The sequence below is a fragment of the Platalea leucorodia genome (assembly GCF_965183815.1).
Source record: "Platalea leucorodia genome assembly, chromosome: 5".
Classification (NCBI taxonomy): domain Eukaryota; kingdom Metazoa; phylum Chordata; class Aves; order Pelecaniformes; family Threskiornithidae; genus Platalea; species Platalea leucorodia.
The window spans coordinates 30672870-30699205 of NC_138827.1; the positions used below are offsets into that span (position 1 = coordinate 30672870).

The 26336-nt window shown below is 51.9% G+C and overlaps 1 protein-coding gene across 5 annotated transcripts; it reads left to right on the top strand.

Moving 5' to 3' along the window:
• The first annotated feature begins 369 nt into the window (after positions 1–369).
• MOB3C (MOB kinase activator 3C) lies at positions 370–24428 on the top strand. Of its 5 annotated transcripts, none has more exons than XM_082311891.1 (5): positions 370–536; positions 1035–1206; positions 8460–8957; positions 18819–19021; positions 23307–24428. In XM_082311891.1, the coding sequence occupies exons 3-5, from the start codon at positions 8540–8542 to the stop codon at positions 23334–23336; spliced, it is 651 nt and encodes a 216-aa protein (XP_082168017.1). In that variant the 5' UTR covers positions 370–536; positions 1035–1206; positions 8460–8539; the 3' UTR covers positions 23337–24428. The 5 variants fall into 5 exon arrangements, with proteins under 5 accessions (XP_082168017.1, XP_082168020.1, XP_082168021.1 ...); XM_082311894.1 differs by having other exon boundaries at positions 23311–24428; XM_082311895.1 differs by lacking the exons at positions 18819–19021; positions 23307–24428 and adding an exon at positions 14351–14538.
• Positions 24429–26336: the final 1908 nt, after the last annotated feature.

Below are 26336 nucleotides of genomic sequence, written 5' to 3' on the forward strand. Positions count from 1 at the left end.
TGTGCATGCAGAGGGGGGAAGGATGAAGGGAGAGGGACTGTGCAAAAGATGGGGGGGGGGAAATACTGCAGGATTTAATCTCCTTTCCCTCAGCGTGCTGCTGTTGTCCCGTGAAAGCCCGGAGCCAGCCAGCGGCACGGGACTGCGCGCCAAAAAGGACCTCAGCATCCAGGAATGGTGCGTGGGTGTGGGTGTGGGTGGCTGCCCGTGAGCGTGTGTGCCCGCTGCTGGGGCTGGCGGGGGGCCGGCTTCCCAGTGGGTTTTCCAGGGACAGCTGGAGCTGCCGGCGGGGTCAGGATGTGACATCACCGGCCGGAGAAAAACCCTCAGCCCTGGGTTTCTGTAACGAAACCCCGGCGAGCGCCGGAGTGTGGCAGCTCTCCCTGCTGCTGCGATCCCAAAACCGCTGACAGTCCTGACGGGGAGCCTGGCTTGAACTTTTTTCTTCTTAATTTTTTTTTTTCTTCTTCTTCAGTAAGAGCAGAAAGTGCAGCGGAGGGATTTGGGGCTGGAAGCTGGGTGCGCCGGAGGATGAGGTGAGTGTTGGGGGTGGAGAAAGCCAGTGTGGCACCCCTGAGGATGCTCCTTGGGTGCTTTTAAGCATGGGTTGGGCAAGACCTGGCCGGGGTTAGCCTGGGAAGGAGCAATCCTTCACCCGGCCAGGGCATGGACGCCTGCAGAAGGCTCTTCCCCTTCCTCCGGTGCGTCTCTGCTCAGCTGCTGGTGTGTAAATACGGAGAGAGCCTGCTTCGGGGATGCGGGAGGATCCGGGAGCCACCGCCGGCGGAGCAGGGGATCAGTGCTGGCGGTGCTCAGGGGAAGGGGGCACAGGCAGGGGAAGGAGGGACAGGCAGCCCTGCCGGCAGCACACGATGTGGGCAGACACCAGTTTCCCGGGTGGGACAGGCCCAGCAGTGGTTTTGTCGGTGTCAGAGGGAGGGCGGAAAGTTGTGGGCGGGGGGAACTGGCTGAGAGCGAGCGGTGGAGATGGGTTTTCAGCAGCTGGCTTGTCTCCTCTCGTCTTCTTCCCCTAGCTTGCAGGCTCGGAGCTCCTGGTGTTTGGGATTACGGCTCTGATGGTGGAGTAATCACCCTTGGGACTGAACCAGAGCAGTCGGGCACCGTGGAGGCTGTTGGACGCCTGTTTGCAGGGCTCCCAGCAAGTCACTGGCAGCAGCAGCAAGATTCCAGCCCCCCAGGAATGAGGTACCCCTAAAGAGCCCTCAGCCCCACAAGGGTATCACCCCCAAAATGAACTGGATATGCTGCCTCCACCCTGGAGAGATTAGGCTTTGCTTTTCTGCTTGGAGTAATCTTGGGTGACTCGGGAAAAACCTTCTCAGTGCTTTCAGGCCAGGCTGTGGTCCCCAGGGAGCTGCTGCTTTGCTGGTGGCGTGGCAGGGAGGCAGGGCAAGGAGTGGGGCAGAGCTGGGGGCCAGCGGGGCCAGCCAAGGAGGAAGCCAGGGTGCATGCGGTCCCATTCCTGGAAGCTGTGCTGGGTCCCTTTTGCACGAGTCGGGGATTTCCGAGCACCAGGCGAGCCAGGGGAAGCACCAGGGTGGCCTCCTGCTGGCAGTTCCCCCAGCCAGGGCTGCCTCGGAGGATGCTCGCACCTCTCATGGGTCTCCGCAGCACCGAGGGGGTTTGCCCAAGGAGCGTTTGGCAGCAGGGAGATGCTACTGAGAGCTCAAGGCTGCTCTGCAGCTCCCTCAGCGCACGTGCTGGGCCTTGATCCCCCTCCCAGCATCTTGTCTTGGCTCGTTTCCTGGAATTTTCCATCGTTTGGGTTATATTTGGGATCGGCAGCCAATAACCCCGTTTCTCACGGACAGCCCAGCTGGGGCTTGGCTCCAGCAGGAAGCACAGAGGAAGTGGGGCCAGCGCCCCAAGACCATGCTCCCCAGCATCCTCCTGCACCCCTCCTTCCTTGGACGATTAAAACCAGACGTGGCTATTGTGAAGGCTGGAAAAGAGGGGCTACATTCCCCTCTCTAGGAGCCCCATATGCCCACAGCCTCTGGCTAGATTGGGGCTGGGGTGGCTGCAGTGCAAGGGATGCTTGGGAGAGGCAGCTTTGGCCTTTGGGGCGCTTCTGATGTACTTTCAAGTCCACCGAGAAGAAGCTCCCGTTGCAAAGATGCTCTAGGACAGGTTGAAGACCAGACTTTGCGACAGGACGTGTCTGGGACTTGAAGTCCAGAGACAGCGCTGTCGAGTCAGCAGCCAGACAGTAATGCTTCCTAGAGCAGCGAAAACCCAGCCGAGCCCCCGGGCCAGCTGGTTTCTGGTCAGATTGTCCATCTGGAGGCTGTTTCAGGGCTCTGATAGCCGGTGGCTGAGCTGATGCCTGTGCTGCTCCTCCACCGGGGATGGGGCAGGACAGGACTTTTACACTGCCTGTGGTGGGGAGAAGGGAATCCCCTAAAGCAGGGAAGCAGAAGTAGACATCTGGGCGGCTGAAGGCAAGATCCCCCTGGCGAAGCCTAAGGGGGATGTGCAGAGCTAGTAGTATTTAACCTACGCTTTGCTGTATGGTGCCTGGAGCTGCATGGATCTGCGCTCATCCTCCACAGCCTCTTCCCAAAGCAGTGGGAGCCGGAGTCTCCCTGCAGATTGCCCGCGGCGTTGGACCCCTTGTTGTGCTCCCTGGCTGTTGCACCGCTGGCGAGGGTTGGAGCGTGCTGCTAAAGCGGCTGCCTGTGGCTTCCAGTCAGATGCTTGTGCAAGTGTGTAATCGTCTCAGGCTGGATCCAGAGAGGATGCGCTCGGCACCGGAGCCACGGGAGGTGCCGGTGTCGGAGCCTTCCTCTCTCCTTACCCTCCACGATCATTAATGCTTCACAGGGGCACTCGCAAAGCACTTTTCCCCCTGAAAGCTTTGCTTTTGCAGCCCTTAATATAAAGGCAGCCTGGGGAGGGAGAAGAGTTTTGAAACTGGGGAAACTGAGGCAGGGAGTGCAGGATCATCCCTGCTGCCCATCGCCCTGGAGAGCAGCAGTGTGTCTGACTGATCCTTCCTGATGGGTTTCTGACTAAAGCTTGTTTGGGGTCAAAACTGGAGGTTTTTGGTGGTGACCTTGCCTTGCGCCTGCAGGCCCGGGAGGGAGGAAGCCCCCCTCCCACCGCTCTGCTGGCTTTCCACTTTTGTTTTGCCAGTTTCTAAACAGACCTTTCAGAGTTGTTTTTAATTTACAACAAAGCCTTTGCCTTGCTGTGTTCCTCTGTGGTTTTCAAATGATAAAAAAGGAAAAAAAAAAGCTTAAGTAAAAAACCAAAACAGCCCTCAAATCTGAAATTAGTGGCTTAGTTTGACCCTGAACTTACACCACCCCCCATCCAGTTCATTTCCTTTCATCTCTGGACCTTCCAGCAATCTAGGAAATCAGTTTTTCACGTGTCTCTGCCTGCTATGTCCCTGGCAGCGGCTCTGCCTTGCCCTTGCAGAGCTTAACCCTGTACTCATTTGGTTCTTGCTAAACCCAACTGACTTTTGCTTCTGCTGCCGCCGGTAAAAACAGGGGCAGGACCAAATCCAGCAGCCTTTGCAGCCATGGACAGGGTTTTGTGGCTGCTCAGCTGGGTTTGAAGCCAGCTGTCTGCAAAGCCGAGGCTATTTTGGGCACACGGATGGGAGTGAGCACCGAGCACGCCATGGCATGGATGTCCCATGGGAAGCAGCAGCCTCTTTCTGCCCGGCAGCTTTGCTCATCCTTGTCCGACTGTCCTCGGCAGGGCCATGGGGTGACCGTGGGGAAAGCCTCCAGCTCCACGGCCACCTGCTTCACTCCCCGTCTGCTCCTGGGAGCAGGACAAGGTTTGATTTGGGGGTTTGCAGATGCTTCAGAAAGGGATGTGTGAGCCCCTGGGGTGCCGGCACCACCCTGTGATGGGAACTGTGGCGTGGTGAAGTGGGGTTGCAGCTTTTGCCAAGGCTCCTCTCGGGGAAGCTTTGATTTTGCATGTGGGAACCGAAGTCAGAGACCTGCAGGTTGCCGCTGCGGCGCCGGTCCAGGCCCTGCCGGCACAGGCCAGCAGCAGGATGTGTATGGTCATGTCGTAGGAAGCCGCTGTCTAAGCTTGTTGAATGGCAGCTTGCCCTTCAGATTTCCCAAAACCAGCAGTACGAGTGGCGATTTGGACTTGGATGGGTCTCCTGCCCCACCCCAAGCCCCAGCAGACCACAGCCTGATTTCCAGGAACGCAACAGCCCTGAATGTCAGGCTCAGCTGAACTCTGCACCACAGCTAAACCTTGGAAGATCTCCCATTTTCCATCTTTTTACATGGACCTGTCCCAAATATTTGGCCAGTGATGGAAGAGCACCATCTGAGTTGGATGCACAAAGGTGGACACTGGGAAAAATCTGGTCTTGCATTCACTGCTGATGCCTTTTTCCACCAGTTAGACTTGGGATGTGTCTGGGTCCGTTCCCAAAGGACTTTGCCTTTCTTCCCAGAAAGTGGGGCCAGGTGTTGGGTCCCTGCCTGAGGGGAAACTGAGGCACTGGCAACTTTGCAGAGCCTGTTTGCTCCAAGGTGGTGTGTCCCGTTTCAGTGCCCCAGCTGCAAGGGCCATAGCTGGTATTTCAAGCCCCGGTCCTGGCCTCCATGCAGCTCCCTCCCTACACTGCTCACGTCCTTCTCTGCACATCAATCTCTCCGGGCAGTGGAAGCTTTGGAGCGACGTAGAGAAGAAATCTGGCTTTTGGCCCAGCGCCTTTCCCTGCTTCTTTGGGTTGTAAATCCCAGGACGTGTTTTTGGCTTTGTGTTAAATTTAACTTCTGGAGAACGTTTTTCTCCAGTAAGGATTCACAAGGCCTTTTAGTGACTTCGTAATTTGGTAGCGATGCTGGTGAGGATCCTGAAAGCAAAACCACTCCCGTTATTCCAGCGTGTGCTTGCTGCCCAGGGAGCAGAGAGGCTGCGGTGCCGTGCCAGCATCCCACAGGCTCCAGGGACAGGTCTGTTCCGAGCACTTGGGCAGCAACGGGTTTTGCTCCCCCCCTTCCCAGGAATCTCTAACAGATGCATGGTAGAAAACCACCTGGCAGATGTTTAGCAGGTTTGTTGCTCTTTTTTTTTGTTTTAAACTGGTGTTTTATTTGGATGGTACTGAAGCATGAAGCACATTCCCACCTGCCTGATGAGTGAGAGCAGCTTGCAGGGTAACAGAGAGATCCAGTTGTGGATGATGCAGAGATGGAGTTGTGGGATGAGTTACAGGGCAGAAGGATGGCTTCGGGAGATGAGACGCAGAGTTTATTTCCCAGCGAGTGATTCAATATTTGCAGAGAACTTTCAATGTGAGGCACAGGAACACAGGAACCCCGCCATGTCCATGGAGAACTGATTTCACTGCTGACGGCCCCTGCAAGTGATGTGTTTGATGGGATATCATCTGTCAGGGTGGCTTTTCATCACTCTGGAACAAATGTGGCCTCTGCCTGGAAAAGCCTACAAACAGCAATAGCTCCTGGAGCTGAGCGAATGGAGCCGAGGCCAGCAGAAACGGCAACATGGGAGAAATGTCTGTTGGCACAAGTTGCATTACTGAAATCCCAGGGAAACCTCCTGGGTTAGATCCCAGTCCCCGCTTGTACTGATGTTAACCTGGAGGGACTGTGTGACCTGGTGGCATCAGTCCAGTCTAACATGGGCATAACCAAGCTGTTCATCCTCCATCTACCCGGCAAAGAGAGTGAGGACACAGGCTTAGCGTGGTGCCATGTGATGCCTGTCCAGCCCTACTGGGGGGCAGTCACTGGGTTTTATTTGGGTGCTGGGCAAAGGGGCTGCTCAGCTTTGTGGGGGTTGTGAACTGGCTGGGGACAGGGATGAGGGAACTGCAGGATGGATTAGTGGGTGCTGCATCATCCCCGTCCTGGGAAGCTGCCAAGTGTCAGGTGGGGAAATCCTGACTTCTCCTTAGATGCACGATTGTTTATTTTTGCTCATTTGAATGGTCTTTATGTTTCAGCCAGTCCTCTGCCACTGGCTAGTGACAGGAGAGAGAGAGAGAGAGAGGGGAAAAATAATCCATGTATGAGGGTAGGGACAGCCCCATGTCCTGGTTCGGTGGTAGCAGCCCCACGTCCTGGCTTGCTGGCAGAGCCAGTTAGTGACAAGTGCTTTGGGTGGGCGAAAGCGCCAGAGGCAGTGCTGGCCCCCTCCCTCCCAGGCTGGCGGCAGGGCCGGGCACTGCCTAGCCCCATCACACCTACCTCCATGCGGGCAGACCCTGCTGGATGCCTCATCCCAAAGGGAAGCCCAGCACTTCCTATATTACTAGATTAGGATTCCCATTGCAGTAGTTATATATAAATATATAGGCATGTATATGTATGTATTTTAGAAACTGTTATGCATTAGCAAACTCCCCAAGAAGCCTTTTTTTAGAGGTGTTATCAACAGGATGTACCTTGAATATGTGACAGCCGGGTGGGAAGCCCGAATAAGGGCTTTTCTTTACAGCCTCACTGTGCCCAGCATCCCCTGGCCTTTGCTGGGCTCCCTCAGGGCTGCCATACTGGAGACCCTTCCCCTCAGGACAGGTAGGAATCAACATGATGCTGGCTCCCTCCATCGGTTGGCATTTTGGAGAGCTCGTGCCCTTTTTTTGAAGTGGGGAACAAGCTCTTTGACATGCCTGGCTGCTTGGGGCAGGGGAGGAAAAAGCATCCAGGAAATACCTCCCAGTCATTGCCCTTCGGCAATAAATGAGGATAACAGGGCTGGGGCCATTAAAATCCCACCCAGCCACATGAGCTGGGCAAGGTTTGCAGATACCCCGGTATTATAGTCACCCTGCATAATGTTGTGTGATGGCTGTGAACCCCTCAGTGGGGCAAAAAGCACCTAAAACCATACAGTTTCAGGTCTGGTTGTACCTGGGTACAGCAGAGCATGGCAGGGTTTGGCACTACCACGCTGCGAGCTACGTAATGGTGGCAAAGCATCACTCCAGCCTGTGGGAAAGGCCGTGGTTAGTGCACTAACGGCACTCACACCCGGGTTTGCACCCACACCAGGGTTTTCTCCTTGCAGCCACATGCTGGCTGTGGTGTAGAAATCCCTGCAGGGCAGATCCTGCTGGTGTTTGGGGTGATCGCTAGGTCCTGCTGCCTCCTAGTGATGCCCCTGCGGGTGGGCTTTGAGGGGAGCATGGGGATTCCCTTGCAAGATGTTTAGCTGGTCTCTGCTGGGCAAAATAGGATCTGCATGTGGCTCAGCACTAAGTTTAGAAAACAGAGTTTATATAGCAAGCTTTTGGCTGAAAGCTGTCTTTTTAATGATGAACGTGCATCCAGGTTTGCCTTGGGCACCATTCCATCCTGCTCATGACTTTGGGTAAGTCGCTTCCCCTTTCCGTGGATCTTTTTCTTCCTTTTTTTTTTTAACTCTTTCTCCATCTCCTCCCGTCAGGGGGAGGTTGTTGGAGGACTTCTCTTCCCTAAGCCTCAGCAAAGCATTTAGCACAAGGGGGCCTTGATGTTATGTTAACACCACTGGTGATGAGCGTAGGTAACTAAATGCACAAGCGTATTTCAGCCTGTCCAGGACAGCCTGGGGAGGATGGGATTTCCACTGGAGCTTCAGGGAGGAAAAGAAAAAAAAGGGAAATACCGCAGCCCTTGCCTGTGCTGCTAACCTCGGGCAGGAAGGGGTGAGCTCAGCGCTTTGCTGAGCCGTGACTTCCAGATCGAGTCACCCGGAGCATCAGCTTGCCACCCCAACTGCTCCTGCGTGCATTGTGTGCATGCCTGGAGGGCCGGCCGCATCCTGGCACGTCGCGTTGCTGTGCTGTGCTGCCGTTTCCCTTCTTCGGATGCAGGTTTTGTTCTTTTGAACAAACACACAGGGCAGAACAACAAAAATAATCCCCCCTTTTCCCATTGATCTCAACGCTGGGGCTGTGTGAACCAGCAGCCAGCTGCGGTCGCAGCGAAGTCCTCGGGGCATCGCTCGCCAGCCGCGGCAGGGTTAGGGGTTATTTGTACTGAGAAATCCCTGGGAAAGAGACACTTCCTTTTCGCTGGAAGAGGAAAGGGCCACTAGGTTGGGACTGTCTGGGCTGGTGAGCTCCACTGATATCATAGCTCTCACTTTATTGTAGCAGTTATTAATAAAAGCCCCAGAGGTAAGAGGCTGGCTGGAGCCCAGTGAGCTCCCAGCGTGCTTAGGAGGGAGGAAGGGCTCTGTCTGCCATCGAGCTTTGCATGGGGCATATGCAGCAGCACTCGCCCTCTCCAGGGCCGGGAGCTGCTGTGTGAGGTGGCAGCAGCTGCTCCAGGTCACCTCGGTGAGTGTAGAAGGGCCAGGAGCTCACCCCAAATCTTTGTCCTCATGTGCTGCCACAGCAGGGGTGCCAGCCAGCATCCTGGCACGAATTTGTCCCTGCAAGCGTGCCCACGCATGCAGCTGCCTTCATAGGTGACCGAAATTTCTCCTTCTCCTCCCAGAAACCTCCACCCCTGAAGACTAGCCTTGGGTTTCACATTGCACCGAGCCTCTGCCCTCACCCTGGCCGGCCCTGCCCACGATGGCATTGTGTCTCAAGCAAGTCTTCAACAAAGACAAAACATTTCGTCCCCGAAAGAAGTTTGAGCCAGGCACCCAGCGCTTCGAGCTGTACAAGAAAGCCCAGGCCTCCCTCAAGTCTGGGCTGGACCTGAAAGCGGTGGTGCAGCTGCCTCCTGGTGAGAGCATCAACGACTGGATCGCCGTGCACGTGGTGGACTTCTTCAACCGCATCAACCTCATCTACGGCACCATGTCAGAGTATTGCACGGAGAAGAGCTGCCCCATCATGTCGGGTGGGCTCAAGTATGAGTACAGGTGGCAGGACGATAGCAAATACAAGAAGCCAACCAAGCTGTCGGCCCCGCAGTACATGTGTATGCTGATGGACTGGATCGAGATGCTCATTAACAACGAGGACATCTTCCCCACCAGGATAGGTGAGTGTTCTCTGGCTCTTTGCGGGAAGGCTGGGGTTGTAACTGGTGCAGGTTCCAAAGCCGCTGGTGCACTTCAGGGTTGGTATTGCTAAACTTTGCGATCCCAAGAATTGCAGCCTTTCCTGTTACAGATGTTCCTCAGTGTCTGTCGCACACCCCGTTGCTGCAAATTGAGCTTGGGATTCCTCATCCATCTCCTAGGGGATGTGGAAAACAATGTTGTTCTTTTCTGTGCTTGAACTTTTTCCACGTATTCTGTGACTATGAGAAATGAGGGCTGGCAGCTCACCAGCTCCCTTGCCCTTCCTCAAGGACCTGAGCCGCAGGGCTGGTTAGAGGTGGTCATCACATCCCTGCAGCGCACTTTTCTCTTGACTGACCTACTCCATTTCTTTCTGGTTTTCCACGTAGGTTCATGCTCCCAAGGTCTAACCCTCGTCCCACCTTGCTGCTCCACTTCTCAGCTCCTTTCCATCTCTGCTAATTCATCTCAGCCCTGATTATACATCACATCTTTCTATTTAGCTGAGGCATCACCCAAGCAGAGATGCCTGACCCAGGATCTGGCCTTTCCAGCTGCCAACCCCCAGCATGTACGATGCATCCCTTCAAAATGTTTGGCCTCAAGAGCTTGCAGCAGCTGCCAAAGGCAACACAGCTTGCAAACTAACCCCTCTGCTGCTGACCTGCAGCGCTTGGCGGCTGCTGGGGCTGATACTTAGCTGCTTTCTTGTACTTTAAGAAGATGAGTTCAAGGGCCGGAGCTGATGCATTGGGTGGTGGGGCTGCCAGAGCCTCAGGTCGCACCTTGCAGTGGTTGCTCTTCAGATGAAATGCAAAGCTGCTTGAATGTAAAAGATGATTTAAGGAGCTTCAGGGGGAAACACCTGGCTTTGCAAGTCTGCTTGACCTTTTTTGTTTTCCCAAGTAGCACAGCTGATAGAACCTTATGAAATCAGTGCAGTTTAGGCTCAGGATTTTCATTAATATGCTGGGAAACATTGAAGAAAATGGTCTGTGCGAGGTTACTGGTTGCCACTAATTGTAGCCCTGTTTGGCTGTGCTGTAGCATCTAGTTGTGTGTCTTTTTTGGGAAAGTCTCCGGCCCTTGGAGGCTCAGAGGGGTTGCGGCTCTCTGCAAGCAAGAGGGAGGCAGTGCCTGCAGGCTGGTTGTACCAAACTCTTAATTTCAGCCTTCTGGGATGGGGTGACCCCCCAGACCCCTGGTCTGACCTGGCTGCACTGGCTATGCCTGGGGTTAGGGTGGTACAACCTGCCTTACGGGGCTTTCTTTTTTCTTTCACTCCATCACCTGAAGCCAAGACCTGCAGGCAATAGCTGCCTCCTTCCCCTCGCTGGCGGTCTGGGTAGTGCAGTGCTGGATCCTTGTGCCAGAGGACAGGCAGATAGGCTGCCTTCAGGGCATGCAGGGGAGTCAGCCCTTGGGATTCACTGGAGGCATTTGCTGTGCCATGGAGGCATCCCTCCCTCGTGGGCTTAGTGGGCTCCACACATCCCGGCGGACAGAGGAGGCTGGAATTGTGGCTGGCCGACAGTGTGGGCGCAGGATGCTCTGTCCTGGCAGCCCCAGCTCTGTTGGGGACAACAAAGTCCCTGTTGATTCTGGCTGCAGCTGGGCACAAGCTCGGTGCTGCCAAGGGGTAAAACAGCAGCCACAGGGTACAGGCTGGATCTTCCATCTTCCAAGGTGGCTTGTTCCCAAGGAGAAGCTCTGCGTGCTGTTAAAAACAGGGGTGCAGATGTGGATTTACTCCATTTTTCCCTCCAGCCAGAAAGGAGAGTGTCCTGGTCCAATTTCATGTCTTTCAGGTAGGATTTGGGATATGATGTTGCTTGAAAGCTGCTCTGGGGAGTCAGGGCTACAGGGAGTCTTAACACTGCAGAAAGCAGGCAGCCACGGGGGGACGGTGGCATCGCAGCACCCTCCACTCTCCCACGTCTCCTTCTGAGGCCAACAGCCAAGTACAGTCATGGCCCTGATGGCTTTCACCCTGTCTCTGGCACTTCTCTCTCCGAGGTGTAACACATCCCAACGTGAGGAGGGACGGCTGGTGCCTCTGGTTTCCACTTCTCCTTTCGTTTTGGTGTGGGGGTAGTTCTGGGTGAGATCCAAGCTGGCTGCAAGCAGTCGTGGGGCAAAACCATTGTTTTTCTCTTCCAAAGCCATTCCCAGGGTCTCTCTTCCAAGCCCCTTTCTGGGGGGGACACCCTCATGTCCCTGAGTTAGTTCAGTCCCCTTGCTGCCGTGTCTAGGTGCTTCTGGCCTCACGTATGTAAAAGGGAACTTCGCCTGAGATCTCACTTCAAAACACACGAAAGGCTGTTGTTGTCGGCGGGGGGGGAGGGAGCTGGTGGCAGTTTGTCGTCAGTATGTCCCCAATTAACTGCCTTTCACTGGCCCGCCTTGTGCTCGGCAGCTCTGGCATTTCAGAAGATGGAGGTGTTTGGCCGAAGGGAAATGTCACATCCGCCTGTTCCTGATGAGCTGCTTCTCCTCGCCGCACCGGATGATGGGGCAGGCTGGGGGACGTGCAGCGGGGAGAGACGCCGGGCTCAGGGACGGCGGCCAGGCCTAAAGAGCCAGCCCCTTGGGAAAAGACCCAGGACAAGGGGAATAAGGCACCGAGAGGACACAGGAGAGATGTGAGCTGTTTTAAGGAGGGGAAAGGAGTCTGATGAGGTGATGGGGGGGAATTATAAATTTCATGCTTTGGAGTCGCAGTGAGGCTCTTAAATCCTGTCTCTGCTGCTAATATTGATCATGAAGGTTTGTTCCACTCCTGCTTGTAACAGAGAGATCCACCAGCACGGCTGATCACCGTCTCAGTGGGTGTTTCATGAGCTGTGCTCATCTCAACTTTCCCCCCGGCCCCTCTTTGCCATGTGCAATAAAACTGTCCCAGCACAAAGATTTCCCTGGCTAAGGCCAACTGACCACAGACAAAACAGACTTTTCTTTTTTATTTTTTCTTTTTTTAGAAACAGCATGTGTTCCCCAAACTTGCTAATGTTGCCTGAGGCTAACCTCAGCATCCTTCTCCATGCAAAAGCTACAAAGCCTGAAGTAGCACATGATTCAGCGGGGCTTGCTCATGGCTGTCCTGACAGTTAAGGGAGCGGTATCTCATGGGTCAGAGTGGGGAAATCCTTCGCCCTGGGGTGAGAGGCTCAGCTGGAAATGAGCAGAGATGGTTCACTGGCTTGTGGGCTCACAGAGTCCTTTGGCATCACGGGGGAGACCTTGGCTGGGGTAAATGGGCACAACTCCAGTGACTGGAGCAGAGCTGGGCTGATTTGTACCACTAAAACATCTGGTCCTTCAGCACATGTCAGAGGTGGGAGGGGAGCAGAGCGACCCGGGTGACAAACACCGTTGGTTTAGCCAAACTGTGTGATGCAGAGCTTGTGCTGGCTCTGCAGCGAGGCCGGAGGGGCAGCCGACATCCAAAACGGCAGCAAGGGAGCCCGATGCCAGCAGACAGCTTGTGGCCTGGCAGAGTTAATCAGCAGGACTGCAGCCCTCGGATGGCATGCTTGCACCAGTAGAAAATCCCTATGGTGGTTTAATGGGGCCGGGGGGGCTGCCAAGCCCTCTGCATACCACAGCAAGGGTGTGGGGGGGAGATACTGTGTCTTCCCCATCCCCAGGGAAATCCACCTGCAGGGCTCTGTTCCACTTAAAGACTTTGCTGTATAATCCTTCCTCTGGAGCGGAAACCTGTTTGTCTGCCGGTCAGGACGAGACAAATCCCTGCATGGGGTGAGCTATGCCAACTTGATCTCTATAAATCTACAGCAGCAGCAGCTTTCCCAGATGACCTGTATCAATTTGCATGTGCTAGCGCTCTGTTTCCACTCTTCCAACCAATGTAGCTGTCCTGAAAAATACATTTAAATGGAGAATAAGCATTGCTCTCATGCAGGGAGAAGAATAAATGATTCTACAGGTTTATTTTTACCAGCTGGTAAAACTATATCAGTAGATTTTTTCAGTGAGTGGCCACGTGAACAAATTACCACCTGGTAATATCTGCTCCTCCTGGTAATCGTTCTGCCCCATGGTGCCTGGTTTTAGGGAGCTGCTGCTGGGCGGGAGCATGCTGGGGAGGCGGGTTGGGTGGATGGGGTTCGCAGGGCCCATGGCAGTCGACTGCGTCCGCACCGGTCAGCCCAGCACCAGGCTGCCGGTTGCACAAGGCCAGGCGTCCTACATCAGCACCATTGCGGCTGCTGAAACCTCTCCGTTATTAAATCAGTGCGGACGCAGGGTTTGGACCAGACCCAGCACCGGAAACACCCTGTGCTCTCTGCCAAATGTGCCTGTGGCTCTAAAGAGCATCAGCCACAGGAGATTTTGGAACAGTTCTTGGAAGGCTTTTCAAAACTCAAGCTCTGCCATTCAAGCATGGTCCCTAAACAATTATAAAAAACAGAGAAAACTTCGTGCGAAATTATCCAATACTTTCTCCCCATAACAACAGGAGAAGAATGTTCAGAATTCAGCTAATTATTGCTGTTCTCTCAGCTGGCTATTTTCTACATGATTTGTCTTTTTTTTTCTGCCTATTTTCTTCCAAAATTAACACCACACCAGCTTGCAGCTGCCATCATGCCATTAGTTTTAAAAGGGGCTTTAAAGACTTATTTTTAGGAAAAAAATGAATCACTGAACACCACGGTGGCCAAAATGGAACTGAGAAATAATAACAACAATAATTCATCGCATAGTTCATTGAATTACTGCTTTTGCAGAGGAAAAAATACAATTGCCAAGAAGCAAGATAGCTTCCCAGTACTGATTCATCATGAAAAAATTAAATTGGCTGGAGCACAAGGGTTAGGGACGGGAGAGATGGCAGGAAAGATCCAAGAGCCGTTTGCAGTCCCTTACTGTAAGCACAGGCACTTTGTTACCTCTCATTTTCATTTTCTTTTACACGTGGTCCCACATGGTTTCCTTATGTTTTGAAGCAATCAGCACAGAGTGGGGAACACAGATTTCTCAGAGCATTAAATCACATCTTGGGGTTTTCAAGGAAAACATCCAAGATAAACTGAAGGTGCTAATGCATTTCAGAGCTGTGAGGCACGCCACTCGCCAGCGCCCTGGCTGCATTGCAGTGAGTGAAATTTCACCTACTGTACTTACAGCTTTTGCCCTGGCTTGGAGCATGTGTAAGGTTCTCCCTTTTCCGCCACTGTGGACGGCTGCTCTGTTCCACTTCTCCTGGGATCGGACTGCGTCTCTGCCCTGGGACACGCGATGCTCCCAGCCTCCAGTTCTCTGGTCTGTGTGCAGCATCTGGGTAGCGCGTGCCTGTGATCATGGGTGGAGAAAAAGAGCTGACCTTGTGTATACATGTTTTTCCCAGCATCTGAGCGAGCTCACATTGCATCCCGTGGTTCCCTCCTCCTCACTTATCGCACAAGAAGAGTCAGAGGGGAGGCAGACAGGGGTTTGCTGCTGCTTCCTTCAAGGTTGCTGGATGGTGAGCACCAGTGATTTAAATGTAAAGGTAATTTCAATGCCTGTAAATCAGCCCAGATGGGTTTTCTGGTGTTCTGCTGTCCCTTGGGGCAGCTGGGACCAGCATCAGTGGGACATGCTGGGATGGCATTGCTGGGTTGCCGTGTGTGTGTAGGGCTGGGGAGGGTGAAGCAAACCCAAGAAACACCACACCGCCAGGGTGGTTTGCCAAAACTCGGGGCTCCGTTCTGACTTTCCCTTGCCCACCACACTCCTGCTAATGGGTCGTCTCAGCTGTGCAGAGTCAGTCACACCAGCCTCCTCCCTTCATCTCACCAAGCTGCTGCTCCCGTTGGTTCATGCCACCATGCACCACCTCAGAGATGGATAAAGTCCCCCAAGCAGGGGCCACCACTGCCCCATTCCCAGGTGCCGCTTATGGGCGCACTGGCCACTAATGGGCTCTCTCTGCTGCTGGCTGTAAGGCTGATCTGCCTGGCCCAGCCTGGCAGGGAGATGGGAGCCACGGCGGGAGCAGCCTGCTGCCCCGCACGCTTGGGGAATGGACCCCGTTGCTCCCTTCTTGCTGTGGAGGTGACCCCTCCTAGCAGCCCAGATGGCTTTGATGTGAACATACGGGGTCCTGGCTGCTCGGTTTAAAGATAAATATCTGCAAGGGCAGGATAGGTGCATGGCCAGTGCCGAGATCCCTGTCCCAGGGCTTTCCCCTTGCTGGGCTGTGCTGGCTGCAGTGCGTGCCTGGCTGCAGGGAGGAGGCACAGCCTGCTCTTGCTGTGTCCCCTCATGTGCTGGAGAGGATGTCACATGCGTTTGCTGGACATCCGCTGCGCCAGCAGCCGTGACCCAAGGCAAGCTGTATTTATGCCAGATCTTTCTGCTGCTCTCCCCGGGTTGGTCAGATGCAGCCTTTACTGGAGAGCCCTTTCCTTTCAGCTCTGGGATGGGGAATTTCTCCAGCTCCTCACCAGTGTGGCCAGTGCCTGTCGGGGCTGCTGTGGGTTGCTTTCCAAGTCACTGGAGATCAACAGCGAGGCACGACTGCTGCTGGCGGAGGCAATCTGCTTATCAGATATCCACCCTGCTTCCTTGCCGCGGGGAAGCACTTTGATCAGCTGGCGCAGGCCCCCGTGCCAGACGCAGGGTCCAGTCAAGCATCCGTAGCCTGTATGGAGGGTCCTGGCACAGGAGGTGCAGACGTGGCTGCAGCATGGGGAGAGGAAGCCGGACCCGATGGCCCAGGGTTGTGCCCTGTGCTGCTGGGGCTGCCTGTGCCTCCCCGGGCTTGTGTGCGAGTGAGAGGGGTGATGTGGGGAGAAAGGGCAAGAGTCGGACCCCAGTGATCCTTGGACCCAAAGGACCACAGTGGGTGGTGGCGTCATGACATGGTAGGGTGAGGGCTGACCTGTAGAAGTCCATTAGTGACAGCCGCCACTACAGCCTGGCCATGTCTGGAGGGGATGGCCACACACTGACACCTTGTGATGGACACAAAGAAGAGCAGCCCAGCTTCACCTCCCGGGAGCTGCTGCTGCTGCTGAGTTCATGTGAAAGCACAGTGGTGGGGTAGCCCAGAAGAGTACTTGTAGGTCCTAGCAGCTTGATGTTATCTTTCCAGGCATCATTAGGTATAGGACAGCTCAGCAGCTCCCATAGTTGCTGACGGCCATGAGATTTGGACTAGATGACCTTTAAAGGTTCCTTCCAAGCCAAACTATTCTATGATGCTAAGATTTATGCTAAATCTCTGTTCCCTGATGCAAGAGCTGCTTTTGGAGAATGCAGGATAGGGCTGGAGGTGTCACACCTCTAAGTCTCAGCTGCCAGCATGTCCATGAAGACTTGCTGGTAACTGATTTATAGGACAAGATGGTTCCTGGCTAGCCTCAGGACAAAAGCAGTGGAAAGCCACTTGTCACCATCTGCCAGCTCCGGAGGTGGCTCATCTAACAGCAGTATCTGGACCATAGATGCTATCAGCCCTGGGAGTCCTGAGATCCTTTTGATCTGCTGTTCACTGCCTGATCTTATTACTTTCTCAGCTCAGGACGGGGTTGAGGTTTGCTGCTTTCCTTCACAGTTTGGCGATAAACTCCTGGTGGCTGGTCAGGTCTGATTTCTTCCTCGCTGCTTGCTTTGACCAGAGGAGGCACTTAGGCAACTGGGATGGGTGACAAACTGGAGGCAACAAATGTGTTGCTGTCTGCCTGCTGGCACCTTGCTGAGTTCCTGGCAGCGACTGCTCACCTCTGGTCCCAGGGAGACAGGCTGTTCAGAACAGTGTGTATTCCCCAGCCAGGGCCTGGCAATGTGTGCTCATCAGAAATTACTTACCATGATGAATTTTTCTTTATTAAAAAAAAAAACCAAAGGTTTCTTGATTGGTTTTTAAAAGTTGGTCTGCAGGCACCACCCTAATGGCATGTCTGAGTCCCCAGCTGGGTGATTATGGCTGATTATGGCTTTTATTTCCTCAGCAAATTCTCACTCAGTGCAAAAAGTTCAAATACAGCTGTTCCCTTCTGACTGCAGGGAAACCCGGAGATCTCTCTCTGATCCCTGTCTTTATCAGGCAAGGAGAGCTCCGCAGTCAAGGGTGCAGGGCAGAAGCATATCTGCAGTACCATCTCTAAGCTGCTGGCATGGGGAGAACCTGGTTTTACTTTGCCAGATGTGAACAACTTTCCCAGAAAGTCCACACAGGATCTGTTAGAGCCGGCAGTGAAGCGGGTCATGTCAAGGTCCCTGCTGCGGGTGCAGCCCTGGGGCTGCAGCGTGCTCGTGGTTATGCAGAGCAGCGGGCGTGAATCGGTCTCAAAACTGCCTCTCTGTGTTTGTGTGACGCTGAGCCGAAATACGTATCCTTCTCCAAGCGGTGGCTGGGACATCCATGCGCTTCTGCCCTGCCCGCCGCACCTACGCTGTGCAGGAAGCAAAGTGAGGCTGAGCTGGGCTGAGGATGCCTCTGGTTTACACCAAAGATCACCGTCTGTTACGAATGCTGTGATGCTGAACCCAGCACCGGCCAAACCCTGGCCACTGAGAACACAGGCTCCACGCATGATTTTGGAGGGACAGATCCTTTGTGTTTGCCACCCACGGAGGTGAGGGGCATGGCACTGCTGCTGGGAAACAAAACAGCCAGGAGCCTTTGGGAAAAATAGTTTAATTGCCTAGCAAGGCTGATGAGAAAGATTCAAAGATAAAATTACCATTTTTAATTTTTTTTAGCTAAGAGATTTGCTGATGCTTTCCACAGTGCAAAATATGTGAGTTGGCCATGGTTGAGCAGAGATTATTTGGAAAGATTTTTAAGAGGTTATGATGTGCTGCATTAATAAGAAGCTAAGGGAGGCGGGTGGTACAACCGTGGGAAGGGAGGTTTTTATTTTGTTCTTTGCAAATTTGCATTGAATTGCTCAGGGGAGAGGAAGAAGCTTCAGGAAAAAAAAATTCCAGTTGTTTCATTTTCCTCCATCCAAACAATATGTTCACGGTTTCAAAGCCAAGTTTCCCTTAGAGATTTACCCCAAGCTTGCTGACACTGACTGCATCGCACCTCAGATTTTCACTGTGATAGCAGTGCAGTTAGACAAGGATGGAAATGTAGAGTATGAAGTTGTGTCCTTGAGTGGGACAAGGTTAAAGTATAGAGCAATGTGTGGTGGGTCCCGTTCTTGAACCTGGGAGGACATCTCAGGAGGGAGCATCATACAGGTGCAATGAAATTACAACCTAAGCATCATTAAGATGGGCAGTTTTCTTCCTGTTTTAATGAGACATTTGTTTGAAACAAGGATCAGGAAAAAAGGTAGAAACCCCACCTGTTTCTGTTGATGCATCAGAAGGGATGTTTGAGGGTGTGTGGAGGAAGAAAAACAGTATGAGCCATGCTTTTGATTCAGAGGACCAGGGAAGGTATCTTTTCTGCTGGGAGGAGGTTTAGTTTTGTTCATGGACCTGGGTAAATACAATTTGACTTATGCTGTGCCTGCACCCGCTTGCAGGGGAAAGGCAGGGAGAGAGGGCAGAAGGATCCTCTGCAGATTGCTCTGGATAGAGCCAGATGTGGAGAGATGTGGCCTCCTCCACTGGATGAGAAATTTGGTCTCCTAGAGCAACTCCCCAAATCCTCAGACCATGCCTGTGTGAAACTGCTAGTTGAGCAATGAGGAAGTATGTGGGGAGAGCCAGATGGCACATTGCCCCCGTGTAGCTGTCACTCTTGACATTAGCTAAGGGAGTCTTTCCTCATCATCCGTGACTGCCTGTTAGGCATGACAGTGACATTTAAATGCTAGCTGGGTTTTTTTTGGAAATGGTCAAATGGCTTCCAACTTGCTTCTGCTTTGCAGGTGTTCCCTTCCCCAAGCAGTTCCAGCAAGTTTGCACTAAGATCCTCACCCGCCTCTTCCGTGTCTTTGTCCATGTCTACATCCACCACTTTGACAGCATCATCAACATGGGTGCTGAGGCTCACGTCAACACCTGCTACAAGCACTTTTACTACTTCATCAGGGAGTTCAGCCTCGTTGACCATCGGGAGCTGGAGCCTTTGGTAAGGATGCCCCAGGGATGGGGAGGTGGAGGGGGTGAGAGTGGCGTGGGCTGAGCACAGCACAGGTAGATTCAGGTGGGGGCTGGACTCTGAGCAGTGCAGTCACGCTCTCTGGACTCTTTCAGCCACCCTACCTCAGAAGCACACCCATGGTTTCTGTCCTGTAGCCATCAGCCTTAGTGCTCTGAGAGAGAACTTCCAGCAACACTGAGGAAACACTTTACCCTCTGAAAACCCTCCTTAAACTTTGCCTCTGCTGCCATGTCTATGAATCGCTCTTCAGTATCCTCAGGACCCCCGTAACATAGTGCCCCTAGTGCAATTTGCACATTAAAGTGTTTCAAACCAGTTGTGTCCACATGGCTTTCAGGGGTCAGATTTGAGCCCAAGTCCCCTCTCCACAGTCTTGAGTTTTCCTATTAACAAACTAAGGTCCCCACTTGGGATCCTAGTGTGAATTACAATGAGGCTGCAGGAAGGCAAGCCCCAATAGGACATGCAGCTCCAGACAACAGCTACAGAGGCCAAGCTGGAGAGGCCTCGCTGGAGCTCCAAGTTTCTCTGCAGCCTCCCTTGGGAAGCAATTAGCCAGGCAGAGAGTGAGAGTCCTTGAAAACAGCAGGACTGGTGGGAAGCAGAGGCCAGACAGCCCGGGCACATAAACCAGAAAATGCACATAGTTAGTTTTGTAAGAGAAGCAAGTGTGTCACAGGCACGGTTGAGTGTGGTCTGACCTAGGAAGGACATGTTGCAATGGGGAGAAGAATTAATAGGGAACTCGGTAGCTAGCAGGCTGTGATAAGGGCTAGGTTGCAGAAAAGCCATATCCAGCAGCAGAGAGCTGGGGAAAACCAAGAGGATATAATCCCAGAGAGACAAAGAGCTGAGAAAAGTCCCAGCATGAGCTGCCTGTTTAGGAGTATCTGGGAGCAGGAGGGGATGCCCCTGCCCCTAAGTGCTAAGCACTTTACTCTTTCTCTGCTTTCATTTGTCTCAATTTGCTGCCTGTCTGCTCTGATCATGATTTGGGGGGATGGAGAGATGATGATCTAATCAGGAGGGACTTGAATGACAACAGCATCTACATTAATTATTTTGTAGAGTTTGATTGTGACCTATATTATCGCAATGGCCCTCAGCTCCAGAAAATGGCAGCTCGGCATCACTCTGTCCTCTGTTAGTCTTCCTCACCACTGCTCCTCATGACAAACTTCTTTAGCATTGATATACAGCCCATAATGGTGTCATCTCCTTTGACTGATGCTTGCTAATGTAAATAATTAGCACCTAATAGCCAAAGCAGAGGCTGACATTGCTAAATAGGCTTTCAGTGCCAGTGACTCACATGCAACATGAGATGATTTATGGGTCTGGATGAATCGAAGATGAACAGATTTTCCTGTGTGATGCAACCAGAGTTAAACTACAAGGAAATGAGACACATTCACCTCTGGTCTATCTGTGTCTCATTTCTTGGTGTGCTCATTGCCTGGCATCCAAGCCCCAAGCAGACCCAACCACACGGGAGACCTCCTTCCCTCAGGCAATGACTTGCTGTAGGTGTGTATGAGAGTGTCCTGCAACCAGAGGATGGTTGTGTCCAGGATGCAATGCTGAGTTGAGGAGGGAGGGACAAATTGCTGCAGCTTATGAACAACTTTCAAAAACTGAAAGCGGTCCTTCTGGCCATGCTGTTACCGCAGGGAGGCTGCAGCTTGACACTGCCATCAGTCCCAAAGTCTGCATGGGTTAGAATTGATCCAATAGCTTTCAACAGCATTTCTCTCTGCTGCAGGCAGGGAAAGCAATAATGGGAGGGTTTTTTCACACGCATCCCAGGGGCTTTCCAATGAGCCCCTGGGAGCCTGGTGTAGCTCCAGTTCATTGTGCTGTGGAGCGTGTGGGGAGCCCGGCATTCATGCTGTTCTGGCTTTGCTTCAGCAGCAGTTGTGAAGATGCACAAATAGTAACATCCAACCCCTGCAGCACTTTACACTCAACCTCAGTCCACTTCGCTGTGGCTAATTACTCTCCCCAGCCCAGGGTAGAGCACCAGTGACTTGCTTTGCTCATTTCCCTTCTCACTGGGCTTCACCATAGCTGTTGCCCTGCTCCTAAGTATTTTTAAATCCTGAAGTATTCATCAGCTGGTTTGACACTTAAGCAAGGACAGACAGTGCGGTTGCATCTGCCTTCATTTTAGGTTAAGACTGCAGGGTTTAGTTTTTGCAAGTTCTCATGGTTTGTGGAAAGGCCATAATCTCTCAGTAGGGATGAGATGAACTGTCCTTGAGTGGTTCAGTCTCTATTGACTGCCTCATGAGCCCAGACAACTGCCCTAACCTTGCATTTAGACAGCCAGAGTTAGTCCATGTGAATCCCATGACAGAGGAGACTCCTGCCTGCAGAGGCGCCTGTTCCCTGCACGTGACTATGGAAGGGCACCAAACATGTGGAGGGAGCACATCTGGAACAAGACAGCAGGTCTGAGTGCTGTATTATGATTGGAGCTTTCCAGATGTGGGCTTTCTACTGAGGAGCCCCAGTTTTCAGATTTAGGAGTAAGAAGAAAGAAAAAACCAGCACCTCCCCAGCCAGAAAATGTCCTGTTAGGCCCAAATAGCTTAGAAAAATTACAGGGATTGTGGGGTGAAGGAGTTCTTGGTTTCTAAGCCTGCCTCTGGCTGAATCTCCCTTTGCTGCCTCAGTTTCCCTTTTGTCAAGCTTCTCTGGGACATGATTTCTTAGCAGCAAATCTTGGGAGCTGAGAATGAGATAGATCCTCTGTATGGGCAGAACTAGTGAAAGGCAGTGATTCACCCTCTTAACAAATCAAGAAATATGGGGGCAGAGAGAAGCCGTGCACTTGCTTCCTTGACAAGGACAGGTCATGGTGCTGGGCAGCAGCACTGGCAGAGGTCCAGCTGGTTACGTACTAAGGCAGAGCTGCAGGGATTTCCAGAGTGTGATGAATGCCTTGGACATTTGGGGCCAGCCTGAGGACCTCGCAGGCAGCTTGGCAGTCCACTGGCTGCCCCAACCTATCCTGTTCAAGGCTGCTTTTTTGCCTGGTGCTGTGCTAGTGGAGTGGGCTGGATGCTGTTGCAAGAGGATGTTCACGGTCTTCTCACCCCCGCTCTTCTTTCTCCTTCCGAGATGTTTGCAAACATTTCCTGTTTGCAACGTGATTTTGTGGCAGAGCATTGGTTTTTCATTTGATGGCAGGGTTCTGCACTTCACTCATTTTGCATGTTACTCCTACAAAGAAGCCCTTTCTTTGCCATTTTCCCCAGATGGATTTTAAAAACAAAGCTCTCAGCACTGAAGAGCTGAGATTGCAGCTTCTGTCCCCCTTGGTTATATCACTAACGGGCCTTTTATAGAGTTACTCAAGGGTCATCCTACTTTCCGAGTTCTCCTCTTTTTAGAGTTGGATCCTTCCTTCTCTGCAGACCAGTCCTACTTCAGATCTATTTTGGGAGTACATTTTAATGTGCAAACCTTTCTCTGGGGTGTGTGAGGGGGTCTGTGTGCACACCCAGATTCACAAGCCATGAACCTGATGAGCCAGAGAGAATCACAGACTTTCCTCGCTGCAGCAACGTACGTGATTTGCAAGCTATTAGTTGGGCTCTGCAAGGCCAGGACAAATACCATCTTCCACCAGCTGAAAGCTGGGCACCTTCCTAATGCAGCTGGCATGATGCCATCCTGGCTACAGAAAACAGTCTGTTAGCCTAAACAGAGCTTGCTCTCACAGGAGGTTTCCGGTGGCCCTCTGTTATTAGCACTCATTTGCGTTGCAGTGTGCCTGTGGGATCCATTGCCCAAACCACAGGTCCTTTGGGTGAGCTGTTGTCACCTGCCAGAGCAAGAGCCGGCGGCTCCCAGGAGCAGCTCCATGTCCCGTCTCCCTAGGCAGCTGCAAACGGAGGCTCTCAGAGCGGCACCGCCTTGTCTGGCTGCTCTGCGGCTGAGTCAGGAGCAGGACCTGCATCTTTCAACATCTCAGCCAATGCTCTTTTCTTGGACTGCTCACAAATCTAGGGCACAGCCAAAATAATCTTATGCCACAGAGACCAAGGAGGATGCCAGGAAGGAGCTGCTGAGGCAGAACAGTTCCCAGGAGGGCTGGCATGGGAAATAGAGAAACGCTTCCCGAGACTCCCACGGTCGCTTCCTTGGGTTGTTTTTGGACATCTACCAAACTGCCTGGACATGTCACTCTACTAAAACCTGTCCTTTGCATTTACTGTTTCTTTCTTTCTCTCCCCCTTCAATGCAGAAAGAAATGACAGAACGAATTTGCCACTGAAGCATTTTGGCAGGTGAACTCAACTGGCTCATTCGGAGCCCGATGGGACAAGACCCATTTGTGGTGGGAGACCTCTTCCCAAAGACTCGCTCTGGGCATTTCAACTCAATGAACTATGAACACTGCAGAAGAGCCTCTTCAGGCCAGGGCCGAACCCTAAGCTTGCCAAGCATCTCTGGACAGATATTTTTTTTGATAGATCCCAGTCTCTGTTGTATGGCTGCTGTCTTAGAAAGCCACTGACTTACTGGAGAATGAGGCAAGTTTGGTTGACTTTTGCACACTCTGGTTTCTAAGACTCAATCCCATGTCTGATAACATCCCTTCAGCCAACTTTCCTCTTGTTTTGTCCTCAGCTACACTGATCTCCAAATGGTTTTTTAGTGATTCCTGCCCTGTGAGCAGGTGTGACCTTGGCTACCGAGTAATGCCTGTTACCTTTCTGAGATCAGCTCTGCAAAGTTGGTGACATTTGATCCCAACTGCCTTCATGTGGTTAGTTGCTGATGTACCGTTTTTAACCATGAGCTATGAATGTCTCTCCTTCTGCCCTAATTCATGCTTTATCAAAGGGAGCCTTTCCCCCCGCCAAGGGATTTTTCACGCTTGGCAGAGGGGACTTCAAGATGCATCCAACACTCCTTGGACTAATGGCAAGGTGGCCCCATGACAGAGGAGGTGAACTAGGCCACTTTTTACTGTGACCAGCACAGTCTACCTGAGAAAGAGTCAGAAAGTGGTGGAAAGAAACTGTTGCCAGAAAACAACATTTTCACCGTCAGCATTTCCTGATATGTTGTCTCGGCTCAAGATCAGAAAATGCTGCCTGTAGAAATTGTTGTTTTACGTTATCCAACCCTACAGCATAGTAAACCAGGTGGAGGACTTTAAGAGACATCTCATCTACCCTGTTCTTCCAAAAAGGCAACATCAGTCCTTCTTAAACCTTTCTGACCTTTTGAAAGCATACTATGGCTACCTGGTCTGTGCCATTATTCCCCTGAAAGGTATCACATCTCAAAATTTCTTCCCCTACTGCTTGCCATGCCTGATAACTAGTGTTGTGTTCCCTGTGCCATTTTTCTTTTGACAAGGGTTGACATTTTTTTTTTCCCCACTGTTTTGAGGGAGTTAAAATCAAATTGTCTGAGCCACAGCATTGTTACATTTGTGTTTCCTGCCCTTTTTCTGGGAAAGTTTTTTATACCAGACACAGCTGATATTTATAATCTGGGGTTTGCCCATTTTTGAGGTAGGGAGGGGATGTGGCTAGAAAATGTAAATATTTAGACCAACATGAAAGTGCACAAGTGAATTTTTAGTGCTCAAAGCACTTATTTTGTTGCAAAAATCTATTTTTTTTATCTTGTATACCAGATGTATATTTTTACATGGAAATAAAACACAGCAAAATGGACACAAAACCACCTGATACATCATTCCAATATTTTCTGTGTAAAATAATCAGTAAAAGTCCAAACATTTTTGTTCTGTTACTAATTAAAGAAATGTTAATAAACCTGGTGTACTTTATTCTTCCCTGATTCATCTGTAGTAAGACAGACATCATGAAAAAGCACCAAGGATAACTTAAAGAGTGGATTTCCCCTGAGAGTTGCAGCACTGATAGATCTCAATGCCACGTTGTGACCTCAGCTTGCATCTCAGAAAGCGGCTTGACATAGGCTAATGTTGCTGGTCTGCATCCTCCCCTTGCAGACTTTTCACCAGCATCCCGCCTGAAGGTGTTTTTCCAGTGATGCTCGGTGGTGAGGTTTGCTCACTATTTTTTCCGAAGGTATGTGGTTCCTGGGTCCTGGGATCAATCTTGCAGCCTCTTCTTGCAGTCAGGAACCACAGGCACAAATCACTGTGTGGTGCAGAGGCAGGAGATGACAACAGCTCTATTGGGAACCTTCTGCCTTCTTGAGGAGTGAGGCCTGGTTGGACTCAATGCATAGGACCCTCTGGAACCTGGTAAGGTTGGGACTTACGGAGAAGCTGTCTCAACAGTGGGGTCTAAGGGACGAACTGACAGCAGTCTACAGCTACTTCAAGGTGAGGTACAAAGATGACAGAGTCAACCTCTTCTCAACAGTGGAAGACAGTGAGACAGTGACCAACAACCACAGTTTGTGGCTTGGGAGGTTCAAATTAGATGATAGAAAAAAACATCCAAGAGGGTGGTGTGGCCAGTGAACAGATACCCAGAGAGAGAGTGTTAACCATCCTCAGTTTAACAAGACTTGGTGTAAATAATGCCCGTGCACAGAAGCCTGCTTATATTTTGTCCTCCACATTGTCCTGCAGCGATGAGTTCCACCAGGTAATTATGCACTGGGCATTACAAAAGGGGAGTGTACTTTGTTTATTTTTAAACACATGCCTGAGGATTTCAGCCCTCCTGCCATGGGAGAGCTTCATGTGTACCTCCTGTACCACGGAGCTCCCACAGATTCCTGCAGAACAGAAAGTGTTGAGAAAGACCAACCCACAAGCTCATCTCAAGCAACAAATTAAAAAAGACTGTTGTTTGTTTGTTTGTTTGTTTTTCTTTTCTTTTTAGCGTAGTTTACCCAAGGAAACACAGGTCATGATTGTGCTGTGACAACTGCATCTTCAGTAACTCTGGAAGCAGTATAGGAAGGGGAGAGAGAGAGACCTGAGTGAAGGTCTGCACTGTGTTCTGTTGGATGAGCTCAGCCATCTTATTACAAACCAGACAGTCCACATGGGAGATTTTCACAGCCAAGCAAGATCACAAGCTCCTGCTGGCTGGATTCCTTGTTAGCCATTAAATGCTGGGTGTCAAATTCTTCCTGTTAAATTAGTGCACGCCTTGTCTCGTAGCATGGAAACCCATATTGCTCAGGGTTCGTGCCCAAATAGAAGAGAAAAACCATGTTTGCAAGCACTCTCCATCCCAGCGTGCAGCAGCATGTACGAGCTAAGCATTTTGCCCCCTTCAGCTCCAAATTCTGCCACTGCAATGCTTGTGCA